The following is a 14,932-nucleotide window of genomic DNA, read 5'->3' as shown; positions in this document are numbered from 1 at the left end:
TTTGAGCCATTTTTTTGGACCTCGGGGACCCGACTGATCAGTCCGACTGGCTTTTCTGCCGATGGTCGGGCCGTCTGGTTGGTGTGTAAGCACCTTTAGGGGATGTGAAGACTATTATGTGCTTGTCAGAACCCTGTGCAGCTGAAAGCAGCATAAGGAGCTCCAAAGAGGGCCACACATGAAAGCAGAGGTAATGGAAAAGCACCAGCACACAAAGCACCAGCACACATTCCTTCATCTCAGCCAGCTTTGAAGTAAATCTGTCTCTTATCTGCTTTTTGTATTAGTGAGATTGTTTCTGTTGTCAACTTTAATGGTCAACACTCTTGTCCTGGTCCTACCAGACTCTCGTACATTTCATTAGTACAGAGAGTCTGGCCACTCTCCATTAACAAGTGTTAACTTCCTTGAAGGCGGGTACTCTGTTGAAGTTTAAAACTATTGGATCTGCCCAGAGCCACTCTGGATCTGCCATAACTAATCGCTAACGTTTGGTCGTGATGTATGTCATGCGCATGTGCAACAAGAGAGGAGACCGGCAAGTCATATATTTAGCATTAACATTGCTTGCGTTAGCCTTAGCCAACCCCTTCACCACTAACGGAGCGAGCTGGAAAATCAAACTTTTCCCGAACCCCGTGGGGAGGAGGGCCACAACATCATGGCCACCAACAAAACTCAACAAAGACTGTTCTTGCTCGGGCTTTAACTTCTGGATATTCGGCAGTATTGCCATAAAAGACTGAATGGCTTCGTTCGCATCTTTCTCCGCCACTCTAGTGCACGGCCTCAACGTCATCGTTCTCAGCCACTCCCTCGGTTCGCTGATTGGACCGCCAAAAATTTGGCTGGAGAAAACCCAAGACTATACCGCGAACCCAGACGTAGTACTGAAGGGAAATGAAAACTGAGCGTAAGTACGTAGGAGGGCAGAGCCAGGCTACAACGCTCTAGCTCTTCACAGAAAAACTAAACAAACATCTATCAACCATCAAAGATTATTGCACTGGCAAAAGCTGTGAGAGGCTATAAAGGAGTGACATGTGTGGATGATTTTGATGTGTCCACAGTATAATAATTTAATAATTAAAGTGTGCAAAAGCAACTTGAGACTGACCTCATAAGCATAGTCAAACAGCTCAAGAATGGTGAGGATGCTGGCTCCAATGAACAGACCCATCTGGCCTCCAATATCCCCTGAAGGACACAGTCACACAAAGAGACGAGGAAAGAAAGAGAAACAGAGGAAAATATGAATACTAATTAGAAACTGTTATGCCATGGCAAAGGAACATACTTGATTCTAACTGGCTGGCAGGAGTCTGTTAAAGTTGCATGACAACACATCTCCAACATAATTGTGGTGCAAGTTATAGTGAACTGCAGGTAAGTGGCTACATAACAGGCACAATTAGACACTCAAAGATGTCCTGATAAATGAAAATAAAAAAGGTCTTGAAATGACACTCAGCTTTGTGCCATGGTGTCTGTGCCTCAATGTCATCCATTACTTTCACATATCACAACAGATCCTTAGAGTTCTGCAGAGGCCCACCACTAAACCCCCGCCATGTCTTTACGACTGGACTCAACTGAACGCAACTGATAATGCCAACTTTGACAAACCATTGCCATATTTTTTGCTTTATTCTATCTATTACTGACCATTAGCTTGCAAGGCTAATGCTACACCATGGCACTAAGAGAGAGTTCTTAATTAAAATATATTTGAAAACAACAAAACCTTGATTTGTCTCAATGAAACAGACCCTAAACTTGATCATTTGGTTGACCCTGTCAAGTTTGAGTTAGTTAGTAATATTAGTATTTTTAGTATATTTTACTTTTCATATACAATGTCTCAAGTAACCTGAAATGAATCGCATTTGGCTGTTTTTATTTGGCAGTTTATGTGGTCTATATTTGTTTTCAAAAGATCCCTGCTTGTGTCAATTAATTGGTCAACATTAAAACAAGTGAAAGCAACACACTCAAACCTTAAAACAAGCAAGTGCAATGACCTTTTTATGTTCAGTTAAAACTTGTGGAGAGGGTTATCGATGCTCATTTCATTTATAGATGCTATAAAACATAACTGACAAAATTGTCAAATTTAGCTGGCTCACAGTACCTCACAGTGCCAACATTTTGTTAATGACTTGTCACATACTCCATGACCATCCAATCAGGCATCTTTCAATCACCTAAGAGAGATCTAAATCTGCTGCCATGAGTTAGGGTGGGCCATGTCCCATGAATCAACACATCATTTTTAAAAGTAGCGTGATTGTGACTAACGTAGACTGGATCCAGTTTTGGAAAATAAAGATAGCATTGAGTTAAACTTACCAAGCAAGCCTGCCACCTCGTAAGCTTTCTTTTGATCAATTGTCTCGTAGTTTAAAGCCTCAAAGAACACATCCAGCACCAAGATGTTGTCTCTGCAACAGGCAAAATAAGGCATTATTCCTGATGAATCCCATACCAGACGTTCACTTGGCAAGCAAGAAAATCTGCAACAGTCTATTATTTTTTTAATGAGCTAAGCAACTAGGGAAACACAACCACTGTGTAGGAGAACATGCGCGTTGCAGTAGCAGCTTTTTCACAGAGATTCCAGTTCTTTAAATCCTTCATTAAAGGGCTATAGGAGACAATGTGGGCAGCAAAGAGGCTCAGATCCTCTCTGTGGTGAGTTTGCATTTTTTTTCCTTTTAATGTGCGTTTCCTCATTCACAAATGTTTCCTATTTTTTCTCTCTCTTATATTTCTTTGTAAAAACGAATTCAGAAAAATTCAAAAAAACACTACATCAGATTCCCGATTTGTTTTTATTGTATTTGCTTTGTGAATTAGGAATACTCTTAAATTAGACAAGCATTCTGAGATTTTCCCACAATCTTTTTTTTTTTTGTGGTATTTCATGGCCTACAACAGATGACAAACCATATTAACAGATGGTGTGAATCGATTCACAAGTGTTCCCAACTGCTCGCTGTTAATAATTTAGGGAAAATGAAAGCATTGATTACTCCCCAAAACATATTCATGAATTTCAAATCTTTGCATGAAAGTTGAATTGACTGGTTTAATGGGTAGGTTTAAAGTAATTAAAAAAAAGAAGTTATTTTCAGATTAACTGTATGCTATTAAAATTTAGGGAATTCTACTTAATCTACCTAACATTAGCAGTAACAGAGTATCATTAAGAACTTTGTTACTGGCTACTTACGTGATGTATTTCTCGGACTTGTTGAACTTCTTCTGCAGGTAGCGGGCCGAGGTCTTGCTGGGGATTTTGACCATGGACAGCTCTTTGTTGTAGCGGGTCATGTTGCACGGCGTCCTGCACATGCAGTTACTTCTCTCCACGGCCGACAGTTTAGCTTCACGCAGGAGGGGCAGTGGAGAGGGGTGAGGCGTCAAATTGGGGGGTAAAATGGAACGAGATATGGGAAGATGATAAACAAGGGGAAAATGCTCTTTTAGACACAAAGTGAGATTTGTATGAGATTTATATGTTACATAGTCCCAGATATACTGAGAAATCCACTTTAAATGTAGAAAATATCCAGTTAGCACTGTGAATCCAAAATATTTTTGGCCTTGCAAAATATCAAGTAACTATCACTAGTTCACAACACTGTTCTGTTGTGAATTATGTAAAATAATTTACAATACAAGGTCACTGTAAAGTCACTATAAGCTTCTAAAAACATATTAGTCTCCACAAAAATTATTTTTCCAGGCAAAAATGTCAAATGTTTGCTGGTTCCAGCTTCTCAAATGAGAGGATTTGTGAGTTTTCTTTAATTGGGAATTTAATAGAACTGGTTAGTTGGACAAAAAAAGCAATTTCAAGAAATTGCACCAGGCATTTTCACTATTTTCTGACATTTTATATGCTAAATGATCATGGAAAGTTTTTTTTCCAAAAATTTAAATAGTGTAAAATATACACTAACTAATGAATCCACCATATTATTAGCAAAGATAAAGCAGCCTATTCATCAAAAAAACAAAAACATCCATTAGAACTTAGTCCACAGGTACGGTAGCCACTTTGTAAGCCATCCATGGATACAGTTAAGCCTAAGGATTTACTTTCGGTACAGTAAGGGAAAGAAATGCAAACATTAAACTGCAGGTTGTTTATTACTATAAACTTTTTTTTAACAATTTGTTTACACTTTTTAAAACACTTTTTAATAAAATATAATAAATAAAATATATATAAAATAAAAAAAAGAATAAGAAAAATACTGCTGCAAAGTTCTCCACTAAATAAAATACTCTCAGTCTCAAACCAATATCACATAATAAAATATAATGAAAAATATAAATAAATAACTATGGATTACAGTGCAGCATTACCAATCCCAGCTTGTCAACAACCGAGTATGGTCGTAGATCAGCTGCTATAAAAACACCAATTGCTTTCGTTATTGCGTTGGCCCGATCGGAATTACCAGCAAAGGTCTGTTTAAATGCCAACGGGAGCTGCGTTTGAATTACGGTCGTTTTTTTCCTTGTAGTAGTGATGTTCACACTCGCGTGATGCCTTTTCAAGTGCGTTAGCAACGTCGGCACACTGCTTTCGTCTTTCGTCGATTTTTATTTTTTTCCCCAAACCACTTCAGCGGAAATCCCGCCCTGTAGTCGATTTCATTGGTTTAGGTTACAGTGACGGCGGGTAGGTTTAGAGATCAGTGTTTGGTGTAGGCAATCTGTACAGTGATTGACATATTGACATGACCAATGAAAACTTTAGAATCAGCTGCAGGGCGGGATTTGCGCTGAACGCGGAGACTTCCGCCACTTAATATGTTCGTGTGGAAACACGAAAATTGACCTATGTTCCGCACACAAAAGATTGCGTTCGGCCGTTTGGTGCACACGTGCACCGTACCGAAAGCCCTGTACCGAAACGATCCGGTACGAATACACGTACCGTTACACCCCTAATATACACACCACAGCCAATTACTTTTAATTAGCCACATCTTTGTGGCGTGTTAGTGCCAAATGTACGTCAATGCTTTCTCACAGCTGATTAACATTAGGTTCAGGCTGAGGGCTTTCTGAGGAAAATGCATCTAGCACCTCTTTTCTTTTTTTTTTTTAAGATTATTTTCTGGGCTTTTCCACCTTTAATTTGACAGGACAGCTAGATGACAAAGGGGAGAGAGAGGGGGAAGACATGCAGGAAATTGTCACAGGTCGGATTCAAACCCTGGACCTCTGCGTCGAGGCATTAACCTCTCAGTATATGTGCGTTTGCTCTACCCACTCATCCAACCCGGCCACAGTACCTCTTTTCTTAATCTGAAACCTGACCCCTGTTTTCAGAAAACAGGGTCACACACACGATTGCACACATGGCCCCATTCACACTGCACCTTGAGTTGTATGGATGTTTACTCCATAAAAGCCCAAATGACAGTATAAGTCAATGTCAGAGTTAAAGTCACAGAATGTAAAGCGCCAAACACAAACGTGCCCTCAAGTAGCATCCGTGAAAACAGCTCTGACAGAGACAAAAGTCCTGATGCAGAAATGCCAGGCTCTATTCATGGCTCTGCTTTGGCAGTTTGACTCAGGCAGAAAAGAAAAAAAAACTAAAATGCACTGGATGATTTCGTGTTAGGCCCACAGCTGCTACATAACACCAACTCTCACACAGTGACGGTAATGTTAAGCGACACAGGCTTTTCAAAGATAGCTCCATTAAAAGCTTCTCTGGCACCGAGGCTGCTCACACTCTACACTGAATTTATGAAGTTGCAAAGTTTAAATGAAGCTCTTTTAATTTCGCCAAAGATTACACACTACCAACACTTCTCTCTACTTTATTTCATATTTTAATTTATGTTATATTATACCTATATTTTAACTTGCACTATTTAATATCTTAGATTCTCATTTTGTTTTTTACTTGTGTGATTTACATAATTAATTAGCACTGTTGGAGGGAGCCTAATTGTTGTGCATTTGATAATAAATAACTTGAATGGAAAGGAGAAGGTAATGTTATCAGGCTTATTTCTCACTGAGACTGCTCTGTGGCAGACCCACAGATCATAGAGCATTGAGCATCTATCCCCCACGGCGCACTAATAGCCGGTGGGACCACGCAGTCACGGAATTGCAAGAGGAAATTCAATATGGCTTTTCAGTGGTCTCTTATTTTTATTTAAATGAGACGTTATTGGATACATGGGAGCAAGGCCTTGCACATTTAGATGATTGATTTCTTTCATTAATCCTCTCACCTTTGTCCAACGCCCTCTCTCAATTTCTCTAACACACATTTAAATCTAAAAGATCAAATTACCATAATAAATTTTCCCCCTACATTTGTTTTTTTCCAAAGTGTTACTATCTAGCTGTGAATAATAACTGATAAAAGTATAAATACATGTCTCTCTGAGAGAAAGACAACTTATTTAAGACAGCTTTGGCAGGTTGAATTTTCTGTTTAGAAGTTATAACAAAAATTTGAAATAATTGTGTTTTCTATCTGGGTGTGTGATTATAAGCCGTCTCGTTTCCTCAAAATAAAACAACTAGATAAGCAAGTTATTCACAGAAAACAGATGCAGCTGTCTCCTATCAAAAATTACTTTCAGTTATGCCTCCAAAAGTGTGTGGAGAAAAAATAGTGACACAGTTATAGAGAAAGAAAAACCCAATCAAACTTAGCTGTGTGAAATGTTTTCTGGGGGTATAGCAAATTGGCACTGAGTTTTAAAACAAGAATTAATTTGCATTGAAAATTGTGTGTGTGTGTGTGTGTGTGTGAGAGAGAGAGAGAATGCCTTACTGTTTCAAAAACTATCCAATTACAAGGAAGAGACAGGAAAAATGCTGTCTGGAATTAGAGTGTGGATCGGGCCGCATTTTTCTGTCCGAGCCCGGCCCGCGTCTGACAGAGCAGTAACCGAACCCGGCCCGAGCCCAACATGAATTAAGATATTTATGTCCGAGCCCGACCCGAGCCCGATACAGTTAAAATCTTGTTTTTTTCTCATACTAATGACACATTTATTTATTTCCATAATTCCATTCAAAACGTTAAACTTCCATAGATTATAGATTCAGGGCCCACAACTTAAACGATTTCAAGTATTTAGTTGTTTATTTGTACATAATTTGGGCTTCCAGCTCATAAAACCCACGAAAACAGGATTTCAAAAAATTAGAATACTGTGAAGAAATCAGCCCAAATTTTACAGGGCATGAATGTTTTAAACTGAGTGTCACACACTACTCATCTACTAAACTCAAAGCACCTGCACAGGTTTTCCCAGGTGTCATTAAATTGCTTCACTTTGGTTCAATTGTCTCAGTTAGGATCAATATGGGGAAGACTGCAGACTTGACAACTGGCCAGAAGACCATCATTGATACCCTCCATAGGATGGGTAAGCCACAGAAGTTCATAGCTAAGGAGGCTGGCTGTTCACAGAGTGCTGTGTCCAAGCATATCAATGGAAAGTCTAGTGGAAGGGCAAAATGTGGCAGGAGAAGATGCACCAGCAGCTGTTAGGATTAGGGTTAGGGTTAGGGTTAGCTGTTTGTGTGGAAAGCCTGCTTTTATTAAGCAACTGTAGGAAGGCATTCAGAAATGCCAACAGATGAATGCATCAGCGCACACGGGGCAACAAGCGCACGTTAACACAGGTGCGCACCTACATACCATAATAAGCTTTTTTAAATTTTAAATGTTCAATGCCTTATCGCGCTGATGTGACCGAGCCTGACCCAAACCCAAACATCATTTCTAAATATCTGTCCGAACCCGGTGCGGCCCGTCAGGTCGGGTCCCGACGAGCTTGGTTCGGGTATCCATCCTCTATCTGGAATGAGCAGCAAAGCCTTCTACTCTCCTGCTGCACCACACAGTGTTCTTGAGTGCATAGTAATGGCACATTGCGGTAATATACTGAATGCCCTTAATTGTGTGGGAGGTATGGAATTAGATTTTTGCCAATATATTTAAACAAAACTTCTCACTGAAGCAAAACAACTGTCATCTCAAAAGTAAAAGTTATAACTTGCAAGCAAATTATTTTTAATAATCTATTATTAATTCCATATGGGAACCTGCAGCCTTGCTGCTGACTGCCTAAAAGTTTTGTTGCCCTTGGTTACAGAGAGTCTGGCGTGGGAAGTGAGAGAGTTTTTGTGATGTTGCTGTAAATCCTGCTGGCCAACAGTCGAGGTTCATAAGGTCATACATAGCTAAGTATGCTTTTGAATCAATCTTTTAGGTATTATTTATGTTTTCACAGACTTTCATCGATCAAAAATGTAGATTATATTAGAGCTTTCGCTCTAATTGTAAAAAGCCTACAACTACCAGAATGCACTGCGTCGCACCAGACCAATAAACGCTCCTGCTGGTGGGTGACATAATGCAAGCTTGTCGAGCATGTCCGTATTGACACATAATGGTGGCCATCTGGTAATAAACAATCTTGTATAACAGTTAAACGGTAAGTTGAAATATGTTTCTGAAAACATTTTAGGCAATAATTAGGCATTACAGTAACTGAATCTTAGTTTTTTTCCTGATCAACACTAGTTTTACCATTTCATCTGAGTTCAGCCTGAGTTTGAGAAAGAGAGAGAGGGGCAGCTCTCTCTCGTCTCTGAGTTTTTCTGTGAGTAGTTCATTTACACATACTACCAACATTATTATGGTACAAAGTTGGTTGAATATTTGTATGTTATACTATGCTATAATTTCTTAATTACTACTGTATCTAAGAAAATGAATTAATCTTAGCGGGGCTCTTAAATTTACCACTGCTACCACTAAAGCTGCCAAGTGGGTATATAGACTTTAAGGGGTCGGTGCAACCATCTGGCAAAAAAAGAATTTATAATATTCCCAAATTTATTTAATCTAGTAATTTAGACTGATTCAGACATAATTTATGCCTCCACACCAATAAAATAGAGGTGAATGGAATATCTTTTGTAGTACATATATTCATTTCTTTGAAAATGACAAAACCTACGTTCATTAATATAAAATAGTTGCGCACTATAGCTTTAATTACGTTCCCCCACAGTCTTTCTTTTATTTCCTGATACAGAGTAATGGTGGGCTGCACACATACTTACAGATCTGGAGTCACATAATTTCGCCTTGTCTCATACTGAATAGGAGACTACTGCTGTGCAATCGCTGTGCTTACTAAAGTGCAATGAGTCACGCAGAGCAGGGATTGGGGTGAACAGAAGGTCTGCAGTGTAATGACTGAAAGGTACGGCTGTACCGGGTGTCATTTTTCCCATTCAAAGCTTCTTTTGAGGTTTATAAATGAAGTTTTTAATGTCTGTCGTCAAAATCCTCAAACAGGTTATATAAATGTAATTCATAGTACTATTAGATTGCTGCTAGATCGCCCCGTTAATACAGGTGCATGCCTCACTTTGTGTGGGTCAAGCAGGGGGAGTAATGACCGCAGTGAAAAAAAGAAAATTCCGGATCATTCCAACACCACATGCATGCAGCAGAAATGCCCAATCTCAGAATGTTAAGTTAAAAAGTAATTAGTGTAGCCGTCCTATAATTCGGATATGCTCCAAAATGTAATCCTTCCTTGGCCCATGGTACACCCTTCCACCAAGTTACATGAAACTCGAGCCAGTAGTTTTCCCCGTAATCCTTCTGACAGACAAACAAACAAACCAACAAACAAACAAGACAATCTGAGGCGAAAACATGACCTCCTTGGCGGAGGTAATAATATAAGTGTAGCCTTATCTTTCTCTGCAACTGTGCAGAAATATCGGCTTTAAACAAAATGAACAGACATGCAAAAAACTTGCGCAGCATTCCAATGTTGATTTAGAATTAGAATTTGGGTAAGCACTACTAAAAGGCATCATGGAGCTTAAGAGAAAAAAATACAAGCTGACCAAACAACGTTCTCACAGAGGAGCACATCAGCTATGGCGGTTCCTTTAATGCCGAAGTAAAAATACATGTAAGCTTCATCCAAAATGTTCAGACTTTCCGTCTTGCCTCAAAACCAAATTATTTGGCATACTATATGACCAGAGTTGATGGTGTGTCAGCATGACACATTGACATACAGAGCCTAGACCTGTAAAACATTCCTTGTTTCTCTGGATATTTCACAGAGCATATTGTCAACCGTTTTCCTGGGGACTAATTCTCTAGTAGAAAGCTCTTAACAGCAAAGTATTTGGTGTCTTTATGGAAAGATTGTTGAAATTCCCTTTATGTGTGACTGTAGAGTGTGTATGTGTTTTTATGTCTGTGTGTTAACAACATGCACAGCGTGTACCCCATCTCTCGCCCAATGTATGCCTTCAAGCTTTCCTTGTGACCATAATCAAATACAGGAAACAGATAAGAAAGTATATCTTTATGATCTGCTTTGGAAGGCTAAACCCTTGACTTTTAAACACTTTCCAAGGAATCAAATTTAGATAAAATCACAAATAAATCTCATCAAGTCTCATCTGATTTCGAGTCTCTCTCTCTCTCTCTCTCTCTCTCTCTCTCTCTCTCTCTCTCTCTCTCTCTCTCTCTCTCTAAAATATTACACTGAGACATTTGGACGTTTTCAAAAGAAGTCAAAACAAAGAAAATCAGCTCAATATCTTTAAAAAAGTTTATATAAAATCTTGAATTTGAAGGAAAGGAGCAAAGGCTGCCAAAAACCTATTATATGGCTGTTTAATTTACCTCAGTGCAGGAAATATGATGCATTATCTATCTGACCATCCATCCATTAAATTGAACTCTAACACTGCAGTCCCTGTCTGCTCTGATGTTGGTTACAGACTTGATGAGCTGATTGTTAAGGTGAATCCTGTTCTCTTGATAAATCAGAAAGTTACACACTAAAGCTTTAGCTTTAGTGAGTAACTTTTTTATATTAATGAACGTCCATTACATTCAAGCCATTGCCAAATGAGTTGATACAAAGCTAACTAAGACTATCAGCTCCACACAACTCTCTCTGTATTTCTCAGTATGGCTGTTCAGAAAATTGTGTCATCCGGCGTTTCGCACGCAGAAACTCAAGTAAAGATAATTACCTCTTCTGAAGAGGCCATCATGTTTTTTTAATCCTCCGTGTCCTCCTTGACTACTAGCAACTGCGTGGAGGATTTGGGGGTGGTGCGTGATCATGGAAGGCTTGTATCATGTGGATGCACTGACAGAATTGTTGTCATTACTTAGAATTCCTCATGGGGGGAGACAGAAACTGCGCACTATAGCTTAAGTAGCGGCAGACACTTTTTACCATTTATAGGATACAGTGAAAGTGCTGTAGCCTATAATTAGTAGACCAGTTGTGTTTCTACAGTTATTCCTTGACTGTGCGATTTCTTTTATAAATGACGGACAGTATGACGGTGGCTATCACCCGTTCCCAAAAGCAACTTGTTTTCTACTACAGTGGTTTGGCATTCATGATGATATACTCTGGCAGCTCTTAAGTCGAGCCATCTCAAGCTTAAAATTCTCTGCGGTGTTGCTCATCTTTAAAGCAGGTTTAGCATTAAAGCTCTGTATCAACAGGGTAAAAAAAAAAAAGATAATCCTAATCCTTTCCCGAGGCAAATAATGATGTGTAAACCAAAACATACAGCATGTGTGTGTGTCGTCTTGACTAATGTTCATGAGGTTGTGTGTCTATGCAGACTTACCGAGGGCAGGCTCAGCGCAGTCTTTGTACTGCTCAGGGGTGCAGTAAGAAGCATCACCTAGGAACAGTTTGAATGAGGAGGAATTTAGTCAATGGTTGTGTTTAAATATTAAAGGGGATGCACTCTACATTTAGAACATTAATATAGCAGCAAACAGATTTATGCTATGTAAAGATATAGTGAAGTAATGGCGTCCTGAGCAGAGGATGAAGTCACACTCCCTCTGTATGTGTGTTGCAATCCAAGCTTCTCTGTTCTTTGTTTTGCTAGCCGGTCTGGCCTGTGGCCGTGAAAAAAACGTAGGTATTTCACATATTGGGAACAGTCTGTGAGAGCCGTGTGGAGGCAATCCCAGCCCTGTTTTTTTCAGTATTTCCACTCCAGCCCCTTTAAGTTCTTGAAAGACAGTTGGATGAATCTAGAAACAATATATGTGGCACAGCACCTTTTTCCTGTCAGACACATAATACCAAGAAGTTTTTAAATGCCAACACCTAATCCAATATTGACCTGTCATATCCATATGAGGCATCTCAATACACTTTAATCTCACATAAAATACAGCTAACCTTGCTAAAAACTCCTGTTGATGAATGCATGCTCAATACACCCCCAACGTGTCAGACCAGCAGTAGTGCTTACCAGGCATGTGCACCATCCTGCAGTTGCAGTTTTCTACGATGTAGCGTGTTTCACAGTCAATCCTGCAGGCAGTTATACTGTAGACCTGGAAAAAGCCCGACTCCAGAGCCCTCCACTCGCACTCTCCCCAGGGGGGAGGCAGGTAGGTCAGCTACAGGGGAGAAAGGTAGTGTGTGGGGGGTTAATCAGGAGATGGTTTCTCTCAAACATGCACACCAGAGTTTCTGAAGTGTTTTGAGACCTTTTCAATACCACATATAATGCAATATATAACTTGTCATGGTCATTCCAGTCAAAGAATGTTGGAAAACCAATAGAGACAACAGGGCTTTTAAACAATTATTTATTTAGTACATTCATATCACATTTTTGTCAATGCATCCAAGCTACACAGTATATAACAATGATGATGATAGTGCAGATAGACGGGAAAGGGGAGAGAGAGAGAGAGAGAGAGAGAGAGAGAGAGAGAGGGGATGACACGCAGCAAAGGGCCACAGGTCGGATTCGAACCCGGGCTGCAGTCAAGGACTTAGCCTACATGGGGCGCACACTCTACTATGTGAACTAGAGGTCACCCCAATATAATTGATAATTAACAGGATCTGGACCCAGATATGTAGCAGAAAATAGATAGATACATTTACCAATTAAGAAAGAATACATTTAAGTTAATCAAAGGTTTTGCTAAAATTGACATTTGCCCATTGTGGGTCATTGAGCTTTCTATCTACTGTGGCTAGCAGTAGCAACAGTGCTTTCTATAGGTCTGGTGGTAAAGACTGAAAAAGGATTAAACAGCCTGTTGAATGTACAAGATCATAACAGCCTGCAACCAAAAACAAACAAAAGTTACTGTACAACTAATGTGACTGCAAAGCAAGCAAGACATTTCTTTTTTAAATAAGACTATTTTTCATGAGGGAAGATAATTCAATACCTTTAAAGACTTTTCAATACTTGTGGATATTCCACCCACACACAGATACAGAGAAATCAATGTATAATGTGGACAGATCCCGACAACAGCTCTCCAAAACCTCCTTGAAACCCAGCCATTACAGAGAAGCAGAAGAGCCTAACAACAAACCAGACGGTGGGGAAAACAATTCAACAGATAGCCAGACTCTGTAAAAAAAATCCCACAACACCCGGCGATGGGAGCACAAAAACTCTAAATGTTCTCCTCCTGCTCCTGTGGCTCGGAGGACTGGGACAGCAGATGAAGAACGAGGGACATGGAGCGAGCAGTGTGGAGGCCCATCTGCTCCGAAACACAGGCAGCCTGCGCTAGCCGTGCACTTGGTATCCATCACCCACCACCCTCTGTTCCCCGGTTCCCTTCATTGTCATCACAATACATCCCATGTGAGGATGAGGCAAAACACAACACCCTGCCAGGTGAAATTTGGCCACAATTTGCTCGCTAGTACCGACAGAATTTGAAACCTGCGCTTCAAGGAAGTTTGATGCTTTAGGTCTTCAAATCACTTCACTTTGGACAATACATTCAAACACAATCCAAACAGCAATCTAGCATGCTGAATATTTCAGCATCCAAAAGCCTCTGGCCATTTCTGGGCACAACTACAGTGTCTCCTGTGATAATTAAACATGCACCATCTGAAGCTAGCAGCAAGTCAAAGCACTGAATACTGACATCCAGGTACTATTAATTTTATTAGGGATTTAAAAAGGTGCTTCTCAGCAATCCTTAACCTTTAAAGTCCCCTTCACACCTCAGCTAATCTTCACTTCTGGCCTAATTAGAGTCAGCTGTGGCTGATGGAGATCTGATTATTATTTCCCTCTGAAATCAGATAATCCAAGGTGTTCAATATCACTTTTCACTGAGTTGGGACCTGTTGACCTGATTATGGTCTATCTAACAAGAGACAAGGCCTGTGCTCCACTCAGGGTGTTATTAATCAATGTTCCATTCCCCTGCTGTGCCGGAGCAATGCATTAATTAGGCTTTACAAGCTGGTCAACAGGGGACATTGTTAAAAAAGTTGGATTTGAGAACAGGTTGGGTTTAATAAGGTCAGTGTATTAGCACTGGTTGGGTGAACTGAAATGGAAACTGTAGAGCACTGGTTTGAGCTGGATCTCAACATTAAATCAATGTACAAAAGCAAGACAGAAATTTCAAAAAAGGGCCCTTTGCAGAGCTGAAATACAGAGACCCTGAGCTTGAATCGAGAGGCAGCAAAAGAATAATGGTATAATGGAGACATTTTTTTATCCATTGGGAAGACTTTATTTCTCAACCAAGAGAACACTGTGCCCTTTTAGCTTCAGTCAAAAGACCAGTGAATGGCAATGTCTAAGTCTGGAGAGCTTGAATTCAAAATTGCCTGTCTGCCTGTGAAGACTCATTCAAACCCTTACTATAGGCTGTGTACTTTGTGCCTCTAGCTCACTTGATTGAGCTGCTTTGATCTAGGCCCAAAATGATTAGCCAAAATGAGCTTATTAAACTCTTTGTCAAAGTCATTTTCACAGGCAGATTGATTGGTATCCATTACAAAGATCCACTAATTACCAGTTTTTTTTTAAACACATTCAACAAAGCCCCATCCCAAATCTC

At 39.9% G+C, this 14,932-nt stretch overlaps 1 protein-coding gene across 3 annotated transcripts in view; it reads right to left on the bottom strand.

Moving 5' to 3' along the window:
- Positions 1–14,932, bottom strand: part of asic2 (acid-sensing (proton-gated) ion channel 2) — a 412,784-nt gene that overhangs the window by 9,153 nt on the left and 388,699 nt on the right. For all 3 annotated transcript variants that reach the window (XM_031318779.2, XM_031318780.2, XM_031318778.2), the window contains 5 exons: positions 12,343–12,493; positions 11,701–11,757; positions 3,233–3,386; positions 2,350–2,441; positions 1,118–1,197 (listed from right to left, as the gene is read on the bottom strand). In XM_031318779.2, the coding sequence (XP_031174639.1) occupies positions 1,118–1,197; positions 2,350–2,441; positions 3,233–3,386; positions 11,701–11,757; positions 12,343–12,493 (534 nt within the window). The remainder of the gene's footprint in view (positions 1–1,117; positions 1,198–2,349; positions 2,442–3,232; positions 3,387–11,700; positions 11,758–12,342; positions 12,494–14,932) is intronic.

Source organism: Sander lucioperca, chromosome 21, assembly GCF_008315115.2.
Source record: "Sander lucioperca isolate FBNREF2018 chromosome 21, SLUC_FBN_1.2, whole genome shotgun sequence".
Taxonomy (NCBI): domain Eukaryota; kingdom Metazoa; phylum Chordata; class Actinopteri; order Perciformes; family Percidae; genus Sander; species Sander lucioperca.
This window is presented reverse-complemented; position numbering and strand designations above follow the sequence as displayed.